We start from the raw sequence: 21251 nt of genomic DNA on the forward strand, positions 1-21251 counted from the left end.
CTGTCAGAAACCTGCAGCAACGGGGCAATGCCAAAATAAATGCATTGTGTCTTCCACCTCCTTAGCACAACATCTACATCAATCACAATCTGCTAATAACCATATTTTCAGCATTTTTCTTGTGGGCAAAATCTTGTAAAATAATTTAAGGAGGAACATCAAAAGTATTCTCCCAATATGTTGTGAAATGATATGAGTATATGAGTACTAGAGATGTTAGCCTTGAATATGACTTCTACGCCCCCCCCAGCACCTGTGCTAAGTGGTATGCATTGCTCCCTAGTTGGGACCCAGGATCACAGGGATCAACCTTCCGGGGCTCCAGCCACAGACCCTGACTCTGACAAACAGCTTCCCTGGCAGTGATTGGCTGATTCAGCATTGGGAGAACTCGTTTGGCAAGGACATGAATGTAATAGTTCCTAGACTTTTTGAAATATAAAAAAAATATAGACTTTTTTACATACTTCTACCAGAATTTGAATCTCTTTATTGGCTTTGTATTTTTAAATGTTTGGTGTGTTACTATAGGTCCACAATAACTGTGGCGAATAGGAAGTCCTCGTAGGCCTACAATAATAATAAAACGTGTTTGTGCGCTTGCTTGCGTGTGCGTGTGTGTGTGTGTGTGTGTGTGTGTGTGTGTGTGTGTGTGTGTGTGTGTGTGTGTGTGTGTGTGTGTGTGTGTGTGTGTGCGTGTGTAGGGCGGGGGAGGGCTGGTAAAGGGGCGTGGAATAAACCAAGCAGTTTCCCAGCATGCCATTGATCTGCGTCTGCGGACCGTCTGACCGTCACCCAGGTTGCTGGAGCGGCTGATCTGATCTCCGGGTGTCTCCGGGATGAAAGCGGCTCTGCGATAAAGGAGCATCTCCTCGCCTTTCTGTTCTCCACAAGCCGAGCTTTCGCTCTCCCAGCGGCGGACATGAGGAAGCCACTGTGCGAATTGGCCCTGACATTATGGCTATTTCTAGAGGTGAGCGATGCCTGCCTGCCATTATTATCATGAGCCGGGATATTAATATCATGAGCCGCGGCATTATGAAAGATGATTGACAGACAGCGCGTGTGGTTGAAAGGAGACCGTGTATTTAACGTGTAGAAGCAGTCAGTAGTTTAGTGGAGTCGGTCTGCTAGCGGGCAGCCTGTGATGTAGTGTCGATACGTGCCGCTGGTATTGTTTTGAGAGCGTTGTTCGCCAAATTGAATTCAAAAGTAATATAATTTAATGTTCATTCGCTTACCGCGAGAATTCCACACATCGTAGAGGACACAATGGGATCTTTATAAAATGTATGACATTGTCTGGTAACTTCGGCATTTAAGTCCCCTACAAAGAAACACTTAATATCAATAAAATTGTACTTATATTGGTAGCACCCCCCATCTCAAATGTGACGTAAAGAATAATACGTGATGTAATCATATGTGAAAAGAGGTGATGCTGGAAAGAGGAGTGGTTAGGTGTTAAACAGTTTGGTGCTCTGTGACAAATACCTGTGATCCGTCATCCTTTGTCCTTGTGCCCAGACCCCCCCCCCCCCCCCCCCCACACCCCCACCCCCCTGTGTACTGTAGGAGAATGAGGGGATGCTATGAGCTTTATAATGTTATTTTCTGGGCTCTGAAGGAAGCACATTGTGGTCACGATCCCCACTCTTTTTGCCAGTCCAGTACCACTGATGCTCATGTCTATTCATACATTATTAATTCTCATCATTATTATTGTATTTCATTCGGCTGACTTAGTGAGCACATCCATTTTGAATGTGAGTGAGAAGCCTAGAGGGACTCAAGCCCTCTGACCTTGTATTGGTACCGCTGTGATCACTTTGAGGAGTGGTTCGGACAACTTGTACGTTTGGTTTGACGACACCAGTCATCTTGTCTGTCGTGGTGAAAAGCCTCTGAGACAGCAATTAGACTGGTCAGTGAAACCAGGGTGGGTCAGAATCTCCACCCCCATCCGTCATCAATCAATCAATCAATCAATCAATAAATCAACCAATCAACAACCTCTATTTTTCCCCACGGGGGCAATCATGATCAGTGTTTTTTCTCACTTTTGCTAGCAGCTGTTGTGAAGTTAAACTCTGCATTTTATAATACTGCTACTGCCGACATGTGCGGGAGCTGTTATTATTTTTTTCCGGGTACACTTTCCAGAGATATCGCTGAATTTCCTTGCAAATAAACATTCAAATAAATTCATATAAGCCTGTGAACCATCAGGTTTTTAAGTTTTCTTCAGTATAAAAGTAATTGAGTAGTTGTCTGTAAATTCATTAGTACACTGCAAACAGGAGCTGCTGACAGACCATTCAGCATTCATTAAATAATGCCTGTTTAACAACATGTTCATGCTCACTCCATTTGTCTAGAGAAGTTTGGTGAAATTTTAAAGAGGGATGGGATATCATTGTATATTTAATATTTCTGTTTTAATGGAATTTAATCAACACTATCTCCCACAATCTCAAGCCAGTTTCAGGTCGAACGTCCCCATCTTGACAAACTGAGGCTAGTCCTGTAGTAGTCTGTCTGTCTGTCTGTCTGTCTGTCTGTCTGTCTGTGTAAAGGCTCTGACCGGCAATTTCCACTGGATGCGGAACGTCTGCGGAACGTCTGCGGAACGTCTGCGGAACGTCTGCGGAACGTCTGCGGAACGTCGATACGTCATTAGGTTTCCATTAAAGTCAATGTGTGTATTTCCACTGACTGCAGAACGTCTGCGTCCCTACTCCGTCCCAGTTCTGTCAGTCCGCAGCCCTCCGGAGCAGATACGCTTCTATTTTTGACGGGCGACGGAGAGCTTCGCAGCAATTCAGCACAATTCAGATTGTGCGGGACAGGAAGTCGAGCACAGAAACAAAATAAAACACCCGGTTACTTTTCAAAATAAAATACACTGTGCTCACGGCAGGTCATATTTCCCTGCACTACACCTTGAAAACACAGCACAGAGTTGTTTCCCCTCTACTCCTCTGGATTGAAACAAACTGTTGTTGGTTTTGTGGTTCTGTTTATAGAAACTACATCCTGTTATATCGCGCGAACATACATGAATTCGCGAGATGTTGTGGTCGGCTGGCCGCAGCCGTTATGCAACAAATCCGGACCTGGTGGGTATTGACGGACGGCGGAGCACGCAGCCGTTCCGCAGTGGAGCCGGTCCGCAGACGTTCCGCATCCTGTGGAAATCCACGGTAACACACCAACCCGATGGCCAACCGTCGGCAGAAAAGGCAGTCGGACTGACTACCTCCCCGAGTTGGTCAAAAAAGTGCCTCAGAACACACCGAAGCAACAGCAACTTGAGCGTACGTTCTGCGCCGGGTCTGGCTGCTCCCGAATTTCAAAGCCAGACCATAATGGCGGCTCGTTCGGAATACGATCTCGTATTTTACGAAAATAGTTCACCAAAACGTGTTTCTGAAAACATTTTAAGCGAGAAATGGGCCGTGCAGTTGCTGAATCTGTCTTCATTTCAGATCGACAAAGGTCAGTTAAAAAGATTTTCGTCAGATTTTGAGAGACGTTAGTCACGCTCATCCCGCTCTTCATTTCCGGGTTAGCACTCCACCAATCAGATGGGTCATTGAGTCCGATTCAACAAGTCAAATCGGCCCAAATGAAGGCCAACGGCTCCTCCACACCGAACAGACTCGAGTCACTGACCTCGCCAGACTGTCCAACGGTCGATAATCGGGTTGGTGTGTCAGCGCCTGAAGAGTGCTTCTCACAAAGGCTCTGAGGAAAATAATATAATAGAAGTGATTACGACTGATGATTACAAAATCGACAAGCTTTCTTATGAAGGATTCCTTGGATTGTAATCTGATTAAACGCATCATTTATTAGATCTCAAACATGAAATTGTAATGGTGCAATGCAAACAATCCGAGAGCTAGCAAGAGATCTGCAGGCAGACCTTTTGTGCAAAACGAAATGTGCTTGCCATGGTTCCGCCCAAAAGCTGACAGTTGATTGTTTTTCCATGTGTCTCTATTTAAAAAAGATGAAACTCCTCTGCACGTCTTCATGGAAGCTAATGACAGGTCCATGCTGCTCTCTGCTGGATAACACTGCAATGTTATACACTTCTTTGTTTTCTCTGTTGGAATTAGATTTTAATGTGACAAGGAAAATGTGTCACATGACCCACTAAATGATAAACTGGTATTATTATTTGAAGGATGAAAAACAAGTAATCCAGTTAGGGCTGGGCAAATGTGTATTTTGCCATTTTGATCAATTTAGATATTTATCAAAATATCATTTTTTTGCTGATACTGCCCGTTCGAAATGCATACTGCATACAGACTAAAGCTGGAAGAAACCAGAGGTTGATTACACTTTTGAATGTACACTGTTCAGCTGATGGAAAAGATTGGTTGTCTTTCCCATCTTGCTTGGCACAAACCACCGACATATTTTGCACACCGGCTTAATTTGCTCATCGGCGCTTTAGTGAAATCCGAACCATGTTCACACAACTGACGACACAACTGTAACCCTTTTTATTCATCATCAATATCTTCAGCTTGTGAAGATAACCCAAGTTCACGTTCATGTCCACCATCACTTTTGTTGCCCTCAGCTCCACTCCCCCTGTTGATATGTGTTTCCCTCTAACGTTACCTACACCTGAACCAAACCTTATCCCTAACCATAACTCGATGGGGGAGCTATGCATTTTAAGTTCGATCACCCTCACCAGCTCCCCCCTCTGCCCTCATATGTCACCACCCCGTCCTCTAAAAAAACACTCCGGCTGCCTATTCACATACCACTTCTCTTCGCCAAACTGTATCCCTTCACTATGGTTAAACCGTATTTCATCATCACATCAACACAGCAATTCACAGCATGCCAATTTGCTCAACATCTGTCTCCTCCTCCAGTCCTCCCAACAAATAAGACATCATCTGAAAATAGCCCTGCTCAACACTCGATCGCTGAGAAATAAAACTCTTATCCTGAATGAATTCATCACTGACAACAAACTGGACTTCCTCTGCATCACCGAAACCTGGCACAAACCCCTGGACTACTTCTCACTCAACCAGATCACACCAACAGGATTCACCCACACAGACAAACCACGCACGAGGGACGGGGAGGTGGCGTGGCCACTGTTCACAGAAAGGACGTTAAAATAACCACCATCTCCATCCCGTGTAGTCGGGGTGGAGAGGGGCTGGGGATCTCATCGCTGCTTTTTGCAGATGATGTGGTCCTGATGGCATCATCGGCCTGTGACCTTCAGCACTCACTGGATCGGTTCGCAGCCGAGTGTGAAGCGGCTGGGATGAGGATCAGCACCTCTAAATCTGAGGCCATGGTTCTCAACAGGAAACCGATGGAGTGCCTTCTCCAGGTAGGGAATGAGTCCTTACCCCAAGTGAAGGAGTTCAAATACCTTGGTGTCTTGTTCGCGAGTGAGGGGACAATGGAGCAGGAGATTGGTCGGAGAATCGGCGCAGCGGGTGCGGTATTACATTCAATTTATCGCACCGTTGTGACGAAAAGAGAGCTGAGCCAGAAGGCAAAGCTCTCGATCTACCGGTCAGTTTTTGTTCCTACCCTCACCTATGGTCATGAAGGCTGGGTCATGACCGAAAGAACGAGATCCAGGGTACAAGCAGCCGAAATGGGTTTCCTCAGGAGGGTGGCTGGTGTCACCCTTAGAGATAGGGTAAGAAGCTCAGTCATCCGTGAGGAGCTCAGAGTAGAGCTGCTACTCCTTCGCGTCGAAAGGAGCCAGTTGAGGTGGTTCGGGCATCTGGTAAGGATGCCCCCTGGGCGCCTCCCTAGGGAAGTGTTCCAGGCACGTCCAGCTGGGAGGAGGCCTCGGGGAAGACCCAGGACTAGGTGGAGGGATTATATCTCCAACCTGGCCTGGGAACGCCTCGGGATCCCCCAGTCGGAGCTGGTTAATGTGGCTCGGGAAAGGGAAGTTTGGGGTCCCCTGCTGGAGCTGCTCCCCCCGCGACGAAGATGGATGGATGGACCATCTCAATCCCAGCCGCCCTATCTTTTGAACATCTCACCTTCAAACTCTCTGGTCCCAGTCCTCTCGTCACTTCTGTTATCTACCGCGCCCCCCCCCAAAGCCAAACCCCACCTTCCTTTCAGATATTTCGCATTTTCTAACCCAGCTCTGTGCCACTGCCACTGCTTTTCTGGAATTGTCAAACTGCTACAACTTCTCACAACATGTCAACTTCCCCACCCACACCCATGGTCATATCCTCGATCTGGTCTGCTCCACTGGTCTCACAGTAAATCATCTCTCCAGCATCAACCTCCATATCTCAGACCATCTTGCAATCATCACGGACATCAACATCCCCATTCCTATCCCAAAACACAAGCGCAAAATCTCATTCAGGAACCTCAAATCCATGAATCCATCCGCTCTGTCAGCTTATCTACCTCCCCTTCCTGGCAAAAATCCTGGAACATGTCACTGCTCAAATTCAAACCAACCTCTCCTCCAATAACCTGTTTGAACCATTTCAATCTAGATTCCGCTCACAACACAGGACTGAAACAGCCCTCCTCAAAGTCAACAATGACCTCCTGCTCTCCTCTGCCTCTGGTCACCTCACCATTCTTATCATGCTTGACCTCACTGCAGCCTTCGACGCCATCAACCACTCCATCCTCCTGTCTCAACTGGAAACCTACTGCATCATCACTGGCACCACACTCTCCTGGCTCCGTTCCTATCTCACCCACTGACAACAGTTCATACACATCAACAACTGCACCTCCTCCGTTGCTCCGCTGTCACAAGGCGTCCCCCAAGGTTCGGTGCTTGATCCTCTCCTTTTCATCCTTTACATCCTGCCAATCGGAAATATCATACGCAAACATGGTCTTCACCTCCACTGCTACGCCGATGATGTCCAGATCTACATTTCCACCAAATGCATCACCGCAGCTACATCCTCCACCCTGACCAACTAGCTCACTGATATTCAAACCTGGATGCAAACAAACTTCCTCCAACTCAACACAACTTATTATTATCGGCCCGAAATCCCTCACAAAGAACACCCATAACTTTGGTCTGTCTGTCAACAACTCCACCCTGTCTCCATCCCCACACATGCCTAAACTCGGAGTCATCTTTGACAGCAACCTCACTTTTGAAAAACACATCAACCAGATAACCAGAACTACCTTCTTTCTTTGAAATTGTCCAAGAATCAAACCTAAGCGATAACCCAACCGTACTTGTAGCACACTGAAAGCTGGGGAAAAAATTAGAAAGTGATGGCAGCTGATGAGTTTAAAGGCCCTGCACTGGAGCATAGCAGTGTTCAGTAAGGTCTGACTTTACAAGGAGCTTCTTTATCGACCCATCTCCTTTCAAAATCTCACCTAGATATCATCTTGCAACTTCAAAACCCAGCCTAGTCACCACCCACACACTACTGCTTCGGAAGCTTTCATGTGCGCTGTAAAACAATTTGAACTATTTATCCCTCCAAATGCCCTTTAGCCAAAACCCATATGAACTGCTTTCAAAGGAGAAAAACACATTCTCTGGTTGAATAACACTCATTTTTGTCCCGCAGGAGCACAGAGGGACATTTTCCTCCGCTGTTAGCACTTTCACTGAGCTCTCATTAGAGAAGGACAATGAACAAAGCTGGACAGGGACCAGTGCTCTGAGTCATGGCTACAGGATAACAATAAGGTCCAAGCTAATGTAGATGGATAGCACCAAAGTCAAGAAATGGGAAATGAAAGTCTTGTTATTATAGCTATTGTGTGTATTTCTATATTAGAAATATCATTTTGATATATGAGCATTGCAGTTTTGTCCTATTTCTTTGCACGTACTGTAACTGGTATGCCAATGACATAGTCCTTATTTATCTTGCCTACACTACACTCATATCCATCCTGCCATAGGTGACATTGTTAAGTGAGTCATATAAAGGCTCATGATGGCCAGAATATTGTGAGATAAGCTGCTGCTATTATAATAATGTTAATAATAATAATAATAATAATATTAGCACTGAGACCAGCAGCAGCATTAACTAACCGGTCCCTGGTATATTCTCTATATTGTAAGATTGATAAACTCTGCTCTAGAGGATGACTCCTGATCACTTTGTTGTTTGTTTTGATGTTACTTTTTTTCACCGAACCTATAATAATTTCTCTTGTGACATGATCAGGCCAAAACATTTATACTATATATCTAATAGGTGAAACTTAACTGAGGACATATACAGGGTTTTCCCTGGGTTGTAATTCGCTTACATGCAAATTACATCATGCACCTTAAGTAAGTGCGCCTGTGCTGAAATTGTTACTAATGCTAACCCCCTACTCTTTATTTCACCAGGTAGCAAGCAAGACACGGGAACTTGGCTTGGGCCTTTAGGAGTAGTAGCATTTATTCACCGACAGATAAACTGTACACAGACTGTGTTGCTACTCTCTCTCCACAGCAGCCTCGCTAACGTGTGGGCTGCGGCTGCAGGCGGTGCCGTATATTGGCAGGGAAAACCCTACATATATGTAGGGATGTCTCAGGAACCGATTCTTCGGTTCAAAGTTGATGCCCAAATTCTGGTATTGGTATTGAGCACTGCATTTCTGGTATTGTGACATCCCTACATATGTTGCCCGGGGAGTTTATTCCCCGAAGTCCTTATGTTTTCTCGCCCCGCAGTTTTCCCTGGATTAGGGTGGCACCTAAATCATGGTTGTAGCTGTAGACGTGGTCCTGCTAGGCGCCCTGCTATGCCCTGCTACACCCTGCTATGCTCTTCAGTGCCCTGCTACGCCCTGCTATTCCCTGCTACGCCCTGCAGTGCCCTGCTACGCCATGAACTTCTACAACTACTATTTCTAGTCATAGTTCCATTATCTTTATTGTGACTATAATTGCCACTGTTCATCACACCCCCAACTGGCACCATCAGACACCGCCTACCAAGAGCCTGGGTCTGTCCGAGGTTTCGCCCTAAAAGGAAGTTTTCCTCACCACTCGAGGTTTCTGCCTAAAAGGGAGTTCTTCCTCGCCACTGTCGCACTAAATGCTTGCTCTTGGTGGAATTACTGGAATTGTTGGATCTTTGTAAATTATAGTGTGGTCTAGTCCAGGGATCTTTAACAGGGTTTCCGGGACCCCTAGGGGGTCCTCAGAGTCAATGCAGGGGGGCCTCCAACTTATTGTTAATCTTACAATCTAACAATTAAAAAATTCAATACTTCACTTCCAATACTTCACTTACTAGACCACTAGACTATCTTTTTATTGACTCTTTACACCATCTCAGCAGTGATATAGACTCTCTGTTCATGTATATTGCACATCCATCGACTTACTTGCACCTCACTACGTGCCGGCATTTGTAATGCCCACTTATTCTGCACTTTATGTAGGATATTGTATTCTGTGTTCTTGTACTGTATTGAACTATTTGTTGTCTTGCACGCCTACGCTTTTCTTGGCCAGGTCATCATTGCAAATGAGAACCTGTTCTCAATGGCCTACCTGGTTAAATAAAGGTTAAATAAAAAAATAAAAAATATGCAACTTCATTTTGTACACTATATGTAGTAGGGGGTCCCTGCTCCGTCTCTCTTTTAGTTAAGGGGTCCTTGGCTTAAAAAACGTTGAAAACCCCTGGTCTAGACCTACTCTATTTGTAAAGTGTCTTGAGATAACTCTTATGATCTTATGATTTGATACTATAAATAAATTGAATTGAAATTGATGAACCCTTCTAATTTGGATGGCAGTGTTGGTCACACGGTCTATAACTTTGGTCCAGACTAAAATATCCCAACAGCTGTTTGATGGATTGCCATTACGTTGCGTACAGATATTCAAGGTCCTCAAATGACTTTCCCTCTAGCTCCACCATGGGGTAACCTTGTTGGTGGGTTGTCAAGAAAATGTTGTCTTACAAAATATAAGAAAGAGAAGAGAGACCAAAAATGGAGTAGACTGGCTCACTGGCCCTCAGACGAGGGACTCTGTGAAGATTTGATTTTACACTAAGTGGAAAACATTTCCCTGCAGCGACCACAGTGATAGCAGAACACAGTCTGGACAAATAGGGTGTGCATTGTGTCACTGAGAAGGGACGGGATGCATTTCCCTGTTGCAGCTGTACTTTGTTTAAATCTCCCCCTGCCATCGTTCTCTCTCTGTCACTCAACGGGTGTGCTCCTGCTATTTCTTCTCTGCCCAAGTGTCACAGTATGGTCCCATCCTTCACTAGTAGCCTAAAACATAACCTTTGTGTTGCCATGTTGGTTATGTAACCAAAACCGCTTCCCCTGGCTTGCCACCCTGCAGCTCTGCTCTCCACACAGTGTCAGAGATATGTTTGGAAATGGAGTTGGTAGATACACAAACAAACATGTATTTATACATGAAAAGGTTTGGTTATTATTCTCTGAATATTCTCGTCCCCTGACCTGTGACCTATAAATGACCTGATGTTGTCTAAGCTTTCCCATTGTCTCATCATACCACAACATGGTGTTTCTGGAAATTCCACCACAATCAGCATGCTAACATGCTCACAGTGATAATGCTGACATGCTGATGTTTAGCAGGCATAATGTTAACCATGTTCAACATCTTAATTTAGCGCAACACATTCTAGCATTGGCTGATTAGCACTAAACACAAAGTACAGCTGAGGCTGAATGGAATGCCATTAGTTTCTTTTTCTTCTTTATTTGTAATAAACCAAACTAAAAGTTCTGACCTGATAATGGCACTAGAGAAAAGTTTGAAGGACACCAAAATATTAGTTTTTGTCTGAACTTAATACCATGGACATTTATACAACAGTTATTGTCAACCTCATTGTGGCTTTAGTTGGAAAGTTAGAGGATCACCAAAATACACCTGTATGTATGTTAAATTGATCCATATACTGTAGTAAATGCTAAGATATATCACTGAATACATGAAAATGTTACCAGTAGGAGGCTCTAGAAGAAAGGTCAGAGACTCACTGAATTGATCAGGATTTATATACTGGGGACCATGAATATCCATACCAAATTTCATTGCAATCCATCCATTTCATTTCCGTCTGGACTAAAGCATTACCAACCGGACGTCAGACTAACATTGGCATCCTGCTGCTAGCATGGCAACAGATATGAAACTCAACCTCAAAAATAATGTCAATTACAAAGCATATCTAAGAAACAAGCATATATCATACCACTGAAAAGTTCCCTAGCTGTGGGCACAACATTCCTTTTTGTGCTGTGGAGCTTCTGGGCACTGTAATTTGTTACCTAACACACTTTGTGTAAGAAATCTGATATGACTGAAAAAATGCATTTCAGAGTCAGAGCTACTGTATGTAAAACATCTTCATACTGTTGCTTTAACTGAGTGAAGAGGTTTTTCCTGAAGATGATTAAATGAAAATGACAAAACAGACTGCATTTTTCAGAGATCATTTCAAAGACAGTTCATTAAAGGCCTTCTCCAGTTTATTCTCAAGTGAAGCCAGTAATGGAAAATGGAGGGTTCATACATAAAGGATGCAGGGGATCTCTGCATGTCATTTTAGAATTGTATCAAATATTTTTCTATATGGTTTAATAACTACCTTAATCTGTCTCTCTTTTACAGTGTGTAGAAGCCAAGAAGTACTGCTGGTATTTTGAAGGTGGATACCCCATCTACTTCATGTAAGTCTGCACAAACACTCCTACAACTTTAAACCAATGAACTGGAAACTCTGCAAACAAAAACGTTACTAAATACAAATTTTACAATATGCACTTTTTGGCTGTGCAGTTCATCCAACACGTGAGGGAAAGAAGCCCAGTGGCGCCACATCCTCTCGGATCTGATCAAATCTGTCTCAAAAGATGTAGGACTTCAGGTTTTTTAGTCCTGTTACTAAAGGTTTGTTAATTGGGTGTATTGTCAACTTTGCTGAAGTTTGATCAAACATTTGGCAAAATACAAAATGTTCATACAGTCCTAATGACACAGAATGTCACTGCGGACCAGGGCTGTACTGGGACTGAAATTCAGCCCAGGACTTTAAGATGGAGAGGCCTTTTACGCGAGTGCCCTTCGTGCACGAGCAGAAGGATTTTTTGCAGTTATTTTAATTCTAATACAATCGTTTTTATAGCAAACCGCCTCGCTCTACATTATCCCTTATATAATATATATGCCTATATTTAAATGAAAATATAAATAATTTCAGTGTATAATAAACACATCACTAATCGTGCACCTGTCCTGTCCATGCTGCTGGGTCCTCCTTCCTCATCTGTAACGTTACCTCCTGCCACAGCACACTTTTTATGGAAAAGGTCTGTTAATTTGTCGCATTTAGCTGCCTCTTGTGCCAACATTTTTTTCTTTTTCATTCTTATTTTTTCGGCCCCACCCATTTCTTTCTCTTCTTTCCTTCTTTTCACCATTTTTTAACGTCCGTCTCTGTTGCATTCATACAAATCCAAACCTGACTGAAAGTAAACTCTTTTTTTCAGCGCCTTAAGTTTGAGCCAATCGGATGTCAGGAAAAACGAGGATCAGTCCAAGTTAGGAGGGGCCGCTCGTATCCCCCCTCAAGATTGAAAGTATTGGTTTGGCCCGGTCTGAAACACACACACACACACACACACACAGACACAGTGCTCCGCTGCAACTGAACCAGGCCAGGCCGGTCGCGTATGAAAGAAAAAAATAAATTAAAAAAATAAAGAAACTTATTGACCACCGGCCGGTTCGGCCTGAAATGGACCGGCCGTTCGGGATTGTTTCCGGTATTCCCGATGGCCAATCCGCCCCTGCTGCGGACTCACCGTTTCACCAATCTGAACACCGTTTAAAATGTGGTATGGGGTAACTGTTGGGTCTCTGTGTATTATAGTGTGCTCCTAACCTGCTCTAAATGAAAAGTGAAAGCGGAGCCCGCGAAAGGAGAACCCAAAGCATGACGGCGGCGAGGGAAAAGTCAGGAAATTTCACTAAGTGTGAGCTCCAAAGTCTGTAGTGAACTGCAATAGCAAATTCCCAATTCATTGAGTAAAAGGCCAAAAAGCTTCTACCTCAATTGTAGCGCCCCCTAAAGGCCGATCAAGTTTTGTGATGATAGCATTTACTGCGGCAGAGATATTGCCATTGCAAATTTCCCATTTAAATGCATTAAGTTATTTGCCAAAATGCGTCTACGTTCATTATAGCACCCCCTAATGGCCGATCTTCACCAAATTTGGTACAGAGCCTCAGATCAGCCTGACGAACAAGCATCACAAGTTTCATGTTGATTGCAATTACTACGGCAGAGAAATTGCAATCAACATGAAACTTGTGATGCTTGTTCGTCAGGCTGATCTGAGGCTCTGTACCAAATTTGGTGAAATTTGTTTGGTTGTAAATTGTGCATAGTTTAACGTAGCAAAAGCAGCTAGTTATAAAGGTGTGTGTGTGTGTGTGTGTGTGTGTGTGTGTGTGTTCTAAGGCTAATTGCTGACCTATATGCCTTGCTGTGTTTTTTTTGTTGCAGATGTCGCTCCTATGAGGATTGCTGTGGGACTCGCTGCTGTGTGAGAGCCCTGTCCATCCAGAGACTATGGTACTTCTGGTGAGTTCCAGTTTGGGCTGTGTCTACTGTTATCTCTTAAAGGGGTGGACAGTGTAAAGAGCCCAGCTTTAGAGCCAGTCAGATGAGAGAAGGACTTTACTGTGTGTACCTTATGAACCTTTCTGGTCAAAAGATTTGAAAGTGGATTATTATGGCTTACTTTTCAGTGCTGCTCACAGCATTAAAAACACAAAAGATGCACCAAAAATGAGAACAGCACATTTTTTAAGCAATAAAAATCTGCCTAGAGTCAGCACATCCCCATAGAGAACAGCTATAATTGAACTGCATGTTTCTGTGGGAGGATGGATTCACAGCATAGGGGGCAGCTTTTATCGGAGGAGAAAAAATATCCTCTTTTGCTTTGATGCAGCTAGGTGTGACTTTCTTGATTAGACATGATGGTACATCTGTGTCTGCTGTGTTACACTTAATACTTTCATTTAACAGTTACAGTAAATTGTTACTAGTACAGTGCCCGTTCAAAATGTGTCTGTTTGGAACAGGCTGGTTGCTTGGCCTGGGGTATTGCTGCTTGAAGCTTTCTCCAGAACCAAACTGCACCCCATGATTACTTACAGAAGGACCCCCAAGCCCTAAATATGCAGCCACACTGTAACGCCTACTACTGACCCACTGTGTACTTCTACATCAGAGGAAGACATTGTACTACTACATTTACTTCACAATTAAAATGTGGCATAATTAAAGACATTTGCCTCATGGACTGATGCCGCTGCACCATGCGCCACCCAATCTGGCTCGTTATGAGAGCCAATCAGCAAATATCTGCGTTACTCAACCACCAGAACCGGACTGTGTGTGTGTGTGTGTGTGTGTGTGTGTATATGCGTGCGCGTGCGTGTGCGTGTGCGTGCATAATGGTTAACATTGAAATATGGATTCGATTCGCAGGGGTATTTTGCCGATAGTGTTGTTAGTGTTATAAGTTAGCAGTAGACCGATATATCAGCGGGCCGATATTATCGGCCAATATTATATTATATTATTGTTATTATCGGATATTAGGCATTTTCCAAACTATCGGTATCGCCATTTATAATGGCCGATAAAAAAAAAAAAAAATTAATTAATTAATAAATTTTTTTTAAATATTCATTCATCAGAATCATTTATAATGACAAATGACAAATGATTCTGATAATTGAATATTAAAAAAATAAAATAAAAACGGACGAAACCCCCTTCAACCATGTTATGAGTGTTGGCGTTGCATAGTTTGTCCACCAGAGGGCGCTCTACAACGTCCCTCTTGGCAACACTCTTTGATTTTTTTTGTTGTTGTTGTTGTTATTTTTGTTCAAAGGACTTTGTTATATTTATGTATTATGTATTTTTGTACATTTTATTTATCAGAACTTTAATATATTTTGATGTTCCTCTTGATGTTCTGTTGAGACAATAAAACAAATTATTATATTTAAACTGCATTATCATATTATTTTAGTGCGGACTCATAAATAACTACAAATAACTAATGTTGAGGAAATCTGTTTATGTTTTGTTACGCATTTCTGGATTTAAAAAAATATATATATCGGCCGATATATCGGAATATCAGATCGGTATTGGTCGGGCTCTAGTTAGCAGTACACTTATTTAACCCGACCCAGGATGAGTCTGATGAAAACTGCGGTCTTTGCCCGGTCAGCTCCGAGATTTTCTCGCATTGCACAGCGCTGTGAAGGAATAAACTCCGAGATTACGTTATGTTCTGCCTCTGTTTAGAAGTGGTGAATGTACAGCTCACAGCAACTTAATACTATATAGTGTCTGGCTTTTGTTTGATATTTAGTGTTGGCAAATGGATTTTTATTGAGTTTCCTCTTAGCGAAATAATAGACACGGAAAAGTCAGTGTAACGTAGCGCCTTTTTTGTTCCCACCTTATTCAAAACAACAGTTGTGATGTTCCTGTCAGCTATCCGCTCGTGCTCTAGGAACGTGAAGAAAAGTTTGTTTGGTATATCCAGCAATCATGTTACGTTAGAAGCTGCAAAAAGTAAACCGCAGACCAAGCCGGAGTCTTTGTGTTCCTGCTAGATTAGCATGAGTAAGTTGATGATGTTGGGTTAGTGAAAGGTTTAGGATGTTCTTTGTTTTTCACTCAGGGTGCTGCTCATGATGGGAGTATTGTTCTGCTGTGGTGCTGGCTTCTTTGTCCGCAGAAGGATGTATCCATCCCCTCTGAGAGATGACCCAGCTTTCAACGTCTCCTTCACCAGGCACCCTGTCAGCACACCAGGTACAGTAGGATTCAGACAAATACTGTACAAATTAAAGTGGCAAACACAATGCCCTGGCTTTACATATTGGGAATAAAACTAAAATCTTTAACACTCTTGGCCTCTTTTGAAGAACTGTAACCCAAACAAGCTAGGTGTTTTGTAACATGCTGTGTGCTGTTGAATGACATAATGAACCATGATTTGTGTATAAAGGATGACAGTGTATGAAGCCATAGACCACACAGTCTAGAAGTAAGCGAATGCTTAATACTAAATGATAACCGTTTTCTCCTCTTCTTTCCAGTTTCCCAGCAGCCAGGGGGTATGCAGGGCTTTGGGGTCAACGGGATGACAGGTGGCGACACAGGGGTTACCATGACACACCCGGCACAGCCTGGCTCCACCCATATGATGATGGGCGCCTACCCTCCACCTCCGTCCTACTGCAACCACCCGCCTCCGTCCTACGAACAAATATTTCAAAACAACGTCAAGAAGTAACTTCCACAAGGAACTCAGGATATGGTACTCGGCAAGGAAAAAGAGAAGGAGGCCGTGAGAGGCTGCATTATCAGGAAGTTTAGATGAAGATGAGGAAGAGGAAAGCCTGCCAATTGATGCAATTCAACGGTTTGTGGATGTAAGACTTGGAAAACACACAATCTCTTGTCCTGTGGATACAGTAACCAGAATCTAGATGCACAGACACACTCTTTTACTCACACACACTGCTACATCTGCAGTGCTTCATATGCTCTTGATTTATGTGGATCTATGTGTACAGTGATAATCCCAGCCTTGTTGAACTGAAGACAAGCAAGGATGCACCCGTTCAGGTTTTGGATTCACCCACTGTCAATTGTCTCCTCCACCTTCCCAATGCAACTACAGCTATAACTTTGCAAAATGGAACAGAAAATGACAGTCAAACTCATTATGTATTAAAATGCTGGATACTGTTTGTCTCAATGGACAGTGTTTAAATAATTGTTTAGAAATACTTTCAACTGAACAGCTGACAAATGTAACAAAGTGAACAACATTATTATAAAACAACATTTTGTAAAGGACTATCTCTATACAAACCATTCTAAAAAGCACTTTTAAGGATGGCATTGACTTATTTTCCATCCAGCATTTTACTGCAAGATGGGCTCTTTACTAAGCGATGAGTTCTTGATCCATTTTTTATCACAGTATGTGTAGTCCCGTTATGTAATGACATAATGATCTGCTCCAGTAGTCACTGGCTCATTCTCTGTTAGCAGCAATGAAGACTTTAGTTGACTACAAGATGAATCAGACAAGTACAGAGTGACGCTGAGATGGAAAAGTGGCAGATGTATGCCACTCTATTTCTGGTGTCCTATGGTTGGTATGTCGCTGCTGTTCATATGGGAAATGTCCCTTTTGTTCCACCACACCCCACTGGAATATCAAGATTCTGCCACTGACATGTGCCCCACTTCATGGCATAACATTATATTGGAAGATAACCACTCCTTCAACGCAGCTGTCATTGATATAATAAACGCTATACTTTTCTGGCAGCTAACCTAGTTAGTCTATCCCTAGCTACATATTAAAGGACAATTCCGGCGCAATGTGAACCTAGGGGTTAATAACAGATGTGTACCCACTCGATCGTTCTCTGGGACATGTTTTCATGCTAATTGAATGTGTTTGTAGCTTGAAAGAAGCTAGCGCGGACCGCTTACAACGCTAGTATTTGGGGCACAGGGAAAGTAAAAACAAATCGCTATTTTGTACCACTAAAAAGTCTCAAAATATCACCAGACTTCAGCGGTAGCCTAATGACGGTCCCTAAATGTTAACCGAAGCATTGAGAACTTTGTAAGTGTACAGACAGTTTATTAAAAAGATAGATTATAAAGACACTCGCGTTCAAGTACAGCCCTGTTTATCAGAGAGGGGAAATCTTCAGACTATACAAAACACAGCGTCTCCTGGTTGTCGCTACGCAACAGGTCCCACTCCGTGCAACACAGACACTCCTGTTCGGTGGCCATAGCGTCACAATGTCCAGGACCCTCATCATGCTACCGTTGAAGTTTGGTGATATTTTGAGCCTTTTTAGTGGTACAAAATAGCGATTTGTTTTTACTTTCCCTGTGCACCGAATACTAGCATTGTAAGATAATCAGCGGTCCGCGCTAGCTTCTTTCAAGCCACAAACACATTCGATTAGCATGAAAACATGTCCCAGAGAGCGATCGAGTGGGTACACATCTGTTATTAACCCCTAGGTTTTGCACCGGAATTGTCCTTTAAGCCAACAATAATGGATTTACTCACAGGGCTAAAGTAAATCCATGCAAAGTTGAGTTTGGACCCCCAAATTTACGCCACTTATCAAAAACAAATCAACTTGACGGTGCTGACTTACGATAGCTATCCCCGGCCAGCTAGTGGGTTAGCAGTTAGCTCACCAGCAGAACAGTAGTTCACCAACTAGCCATGGTAGTGTTGTGAATATGTCACCAAGCATTTTGAATAAAATATTTTGCAAAGACACTCAGATTAATTTCGCTGCACAACTTTCTAATGTGAGCAGCCCTGTAGTTACACCAATTGAATAGCCTAAACTAGGGCAGCTACAGAGCTCCTCAACACCGGCTTCAGTGCTCTGCATGGTGCTCTGTCAGGTCAGCTGTAGTTGGTGGTTCAGTTATCCGAGAATAGGTGACTGTCAGCCGGTTACAGAGCACCGCGAGCTGCCAGTCATTTCGGCGGAGGTTACGGTTAAGTAAGTAATGAAACGAGTAGTTAAGAAAAGAACTAATGTTAGTTGCTGCCATGTTTGTGTATCTCTATGGCAAACGTGCGGGATGAGGGGTGAGCCCATTCGGAACTACGGGAGCCCAGAGGCTCGATGTTAAGGAGAAAACCAATTTTCATTTAAACAAGTCAATGTTAACTACACATTCAAGTTAGTTGATACAATCGATATATTGCCCAGCCCTAGCCTAAACTAGCTACTTTTGTTGTGCCATTTGGAGCAGTCATTTAACAAGTGAAATCTGATTTAAACCACCTGTCTATAGTTCCTTTTAAATGCTGAAATATATTAGTGCAACTTTTTAATTTATTTAGAAGTTACTGCAAGTGATGGAGTTGCTGCAGTGCATTTTTCACTGGTTCATTAACATTTCTGTAGTGCCTTCTTGTACTCTTTCTTTAAAGCCCATGTGACCCATCATTAATTCATCTGTTCAACCAACAGTCTAAACCCCAAGATATTTAATGAACTATCACATATGAAAAAGAAAAGCAGCACATTCTCATAACTGAGGTGCTGGGACAAAGTAGTGAGTCTGAGTTTATTGAATTCATGCTCACAATTAAACAACTGTATAAAAAGCAGAATTTACATCAGTTTAGAAAAATAGAAAGTCTGGCCCTATAAAAATAAATAAATATACATAATTACACATATGTACCCATACATTTATACTCACATACAAACAACCATCCACTTATAAACCATTCATATGGTCTATGTAAGTGCCTTAAAACAGTAAAAAATGGATGGACATGCACGGCAGGGAGTAACGTAAAAAAGACAGACCGTAGGCTCTTTGCTGCCGATGGCCCGCTGATTCAGGCAACGCTGTTTTGTTGTATGGTATCTTAGTAACAACTACAACTCACAGTGCTGACAGATTATTTCCGGTTCAAAAACCTCTTCAGTGGAGTGGGGAGGGCAGTTGGAGCATGCACATACCCTTAAACGTGCGTTATACTCGCTGCAGCCGACCTGTCTGGCGCCAGTGTGACGTCATGGGAGCGCCGTAACTATTTATACTCGCGCGTGGTGGTCAGGACACTAGTTGCAGTCTTCTCCTGAACAGAGGTGGCGCAACTGAGGAAAGGCTACCGACTTTGCTATTTCTACGGACTAGAAGAAGAAGAAAAAGGTAAACGATGGTAGAACTGGCAGGAGCATTGACGTCAATGTTTCGATTTGATTCAATGACCTACTTCGTTGGATCAATTCTTTCATTCTCCATAAAAGAACTCATCTTAACCCAGTAAGTTTACATGCGAGACTTGCAGTCACTGAGAGTCCTGGCATCCGGTTGCCCTCAAACTCGTCCATGCTTCCTGTTTCCGCTTTGTCGTGCACCGCTGAAAAAAATAGAGTGGTGCACGACCTCTGGTCACTTAAAATCCTGGCCTGCCAGCGAGATCTACGTCATTTTGACGTCACATTGGCACGCGGCAGGTCGGCTGCGGCGACTGTAAAAAGGCGACCGTACTCCGGTTAAGGTGTATACATGCAGGAATCCCCCGGTTCCTGAAGGAGTTCTCTACCTCTGTTAACCAGGTTATGAGAACTTTTAACCGGGGCAAGATGTTTACATGGCGTTTGAGAAATCAAGGAATTGCTTTAAACTGAATGTAATGTTTTTTTTAAACTGCATGTAAACACACTGAGTGGGAGCAGGTCATGGAGAGGATGGTGTTCAGATGTCATCTCTTTGACCAGCTTAACTGCTGCCTGCTCCCTCCTGCTCTGAAGAGATGGGAGTGGCGGTGGTGGGGTGCAACCTCTGGTGATGATCCTGAGGGCCCTTTTCTGGACCCTCTCCAGAAGCGCAGCTTGGCTTTTATCATAGCCCACCAAAAGGACACTGCCATACTCCAAGTAGCCTGACCAGAGCAGTGTAGATGGTGACAAGGTCCTCACAAGGGAGGCTATGTCTGGCAAGAATTGACAGGAAGTGGAGCTGTTCTGAGGCTTTCCTCACTGCTTGCTCAATGTGTGTGTCAACGCTGAGGTTGGAGTCCAGGTGGAAGCCCAGGTACATGGTGGTGGTCACAACCGGGACTTCCTTGCCTCCAAGAAACAAAGTAGCAGGCTGAGGTGGGTTTCTGGAAAAACGGATCCACGGATTTTTCCCCAGTGATCAGCATGTTGTGTGATGCGGCTCATTTGTCTAGCTGCTGGGCTTTCATTACCATAGTGGTGTCACTCTGGATGTCTTTTAGGGCGATGGCCCGAGACAGTCCGGTGTTGTCCGCATATACGATGTCCAGTATATTATCCCGAACAGTTTTTCTAGTGGACATGTACAGGAAGAAGAGGTTTGGCGAAACCATGCGTCCTTGGGGGACCCCAGAACAGAAAACACCTTCAATCATGGTTGTGTACCCAGGCTAAAAGTCTGGGACACAGCTCTGTGTTGTTAGCCAGATGTTGCAGCAGCTGGGCGTGATCCACCCTGTCAAAGGCTTTGGACATGTCCGCCCACAGGACCCAGAGGTCACCATTTCTGACAAGTAGCAGCCGTCAGAATATGTGACCCCACTGCAACTGCTTAATAGGAGTTAAACTTCAAAATGTTGTTTTTTGTAAATAACAA

General features: G+C 43.6%; 1 protein-coding gene across 1 annotated transcript; it reads left to right on the top strand.

Moving 5' to 3' along the window:
- The first annotated feature begins 739 nt into the window (after window positions 1–739).
- vopp1 (VOPP1 WW domain binding protein) lies at window positions 740–19402 on the top strand. The gene is made up of 7 exons (XM_031320431.2): window positions 740–973; window positions 11642–11700; window positions 13539–13616; window positions 15748–15881; window positions 16169–17469; window positions 17669–17670; window positions 18158–19402. The coding sequence occupies exons 1-5, from the start codon at window positions 923–925 to the stop codon at window positions 16363–16365; spliced, it is 519 nt and encodes a 172-aa protein (XP_031176291.1). The 5' UTR covers window positions 740–922; the 3' UTR covers window positions 16366–17469; window positions 17669–17670; window positions 18158–19402.
- Window positions 19403–21251: the final 1849 nt, after the last annotated feature.

This window comes from Sander lucioperca, chromosome 23 (genome assembly GCF_008315115.2).
Source record: "Sander lucioperca isolate FBNREF2018 chromosome 23, SLUC_FBN_1.2, whole genome shotgun sequence".
NCBI lineage: Eukaryota > Metazoa > Chordata > Actinopteri > Perciformes > Percidae > Sander > Sander lucioperca.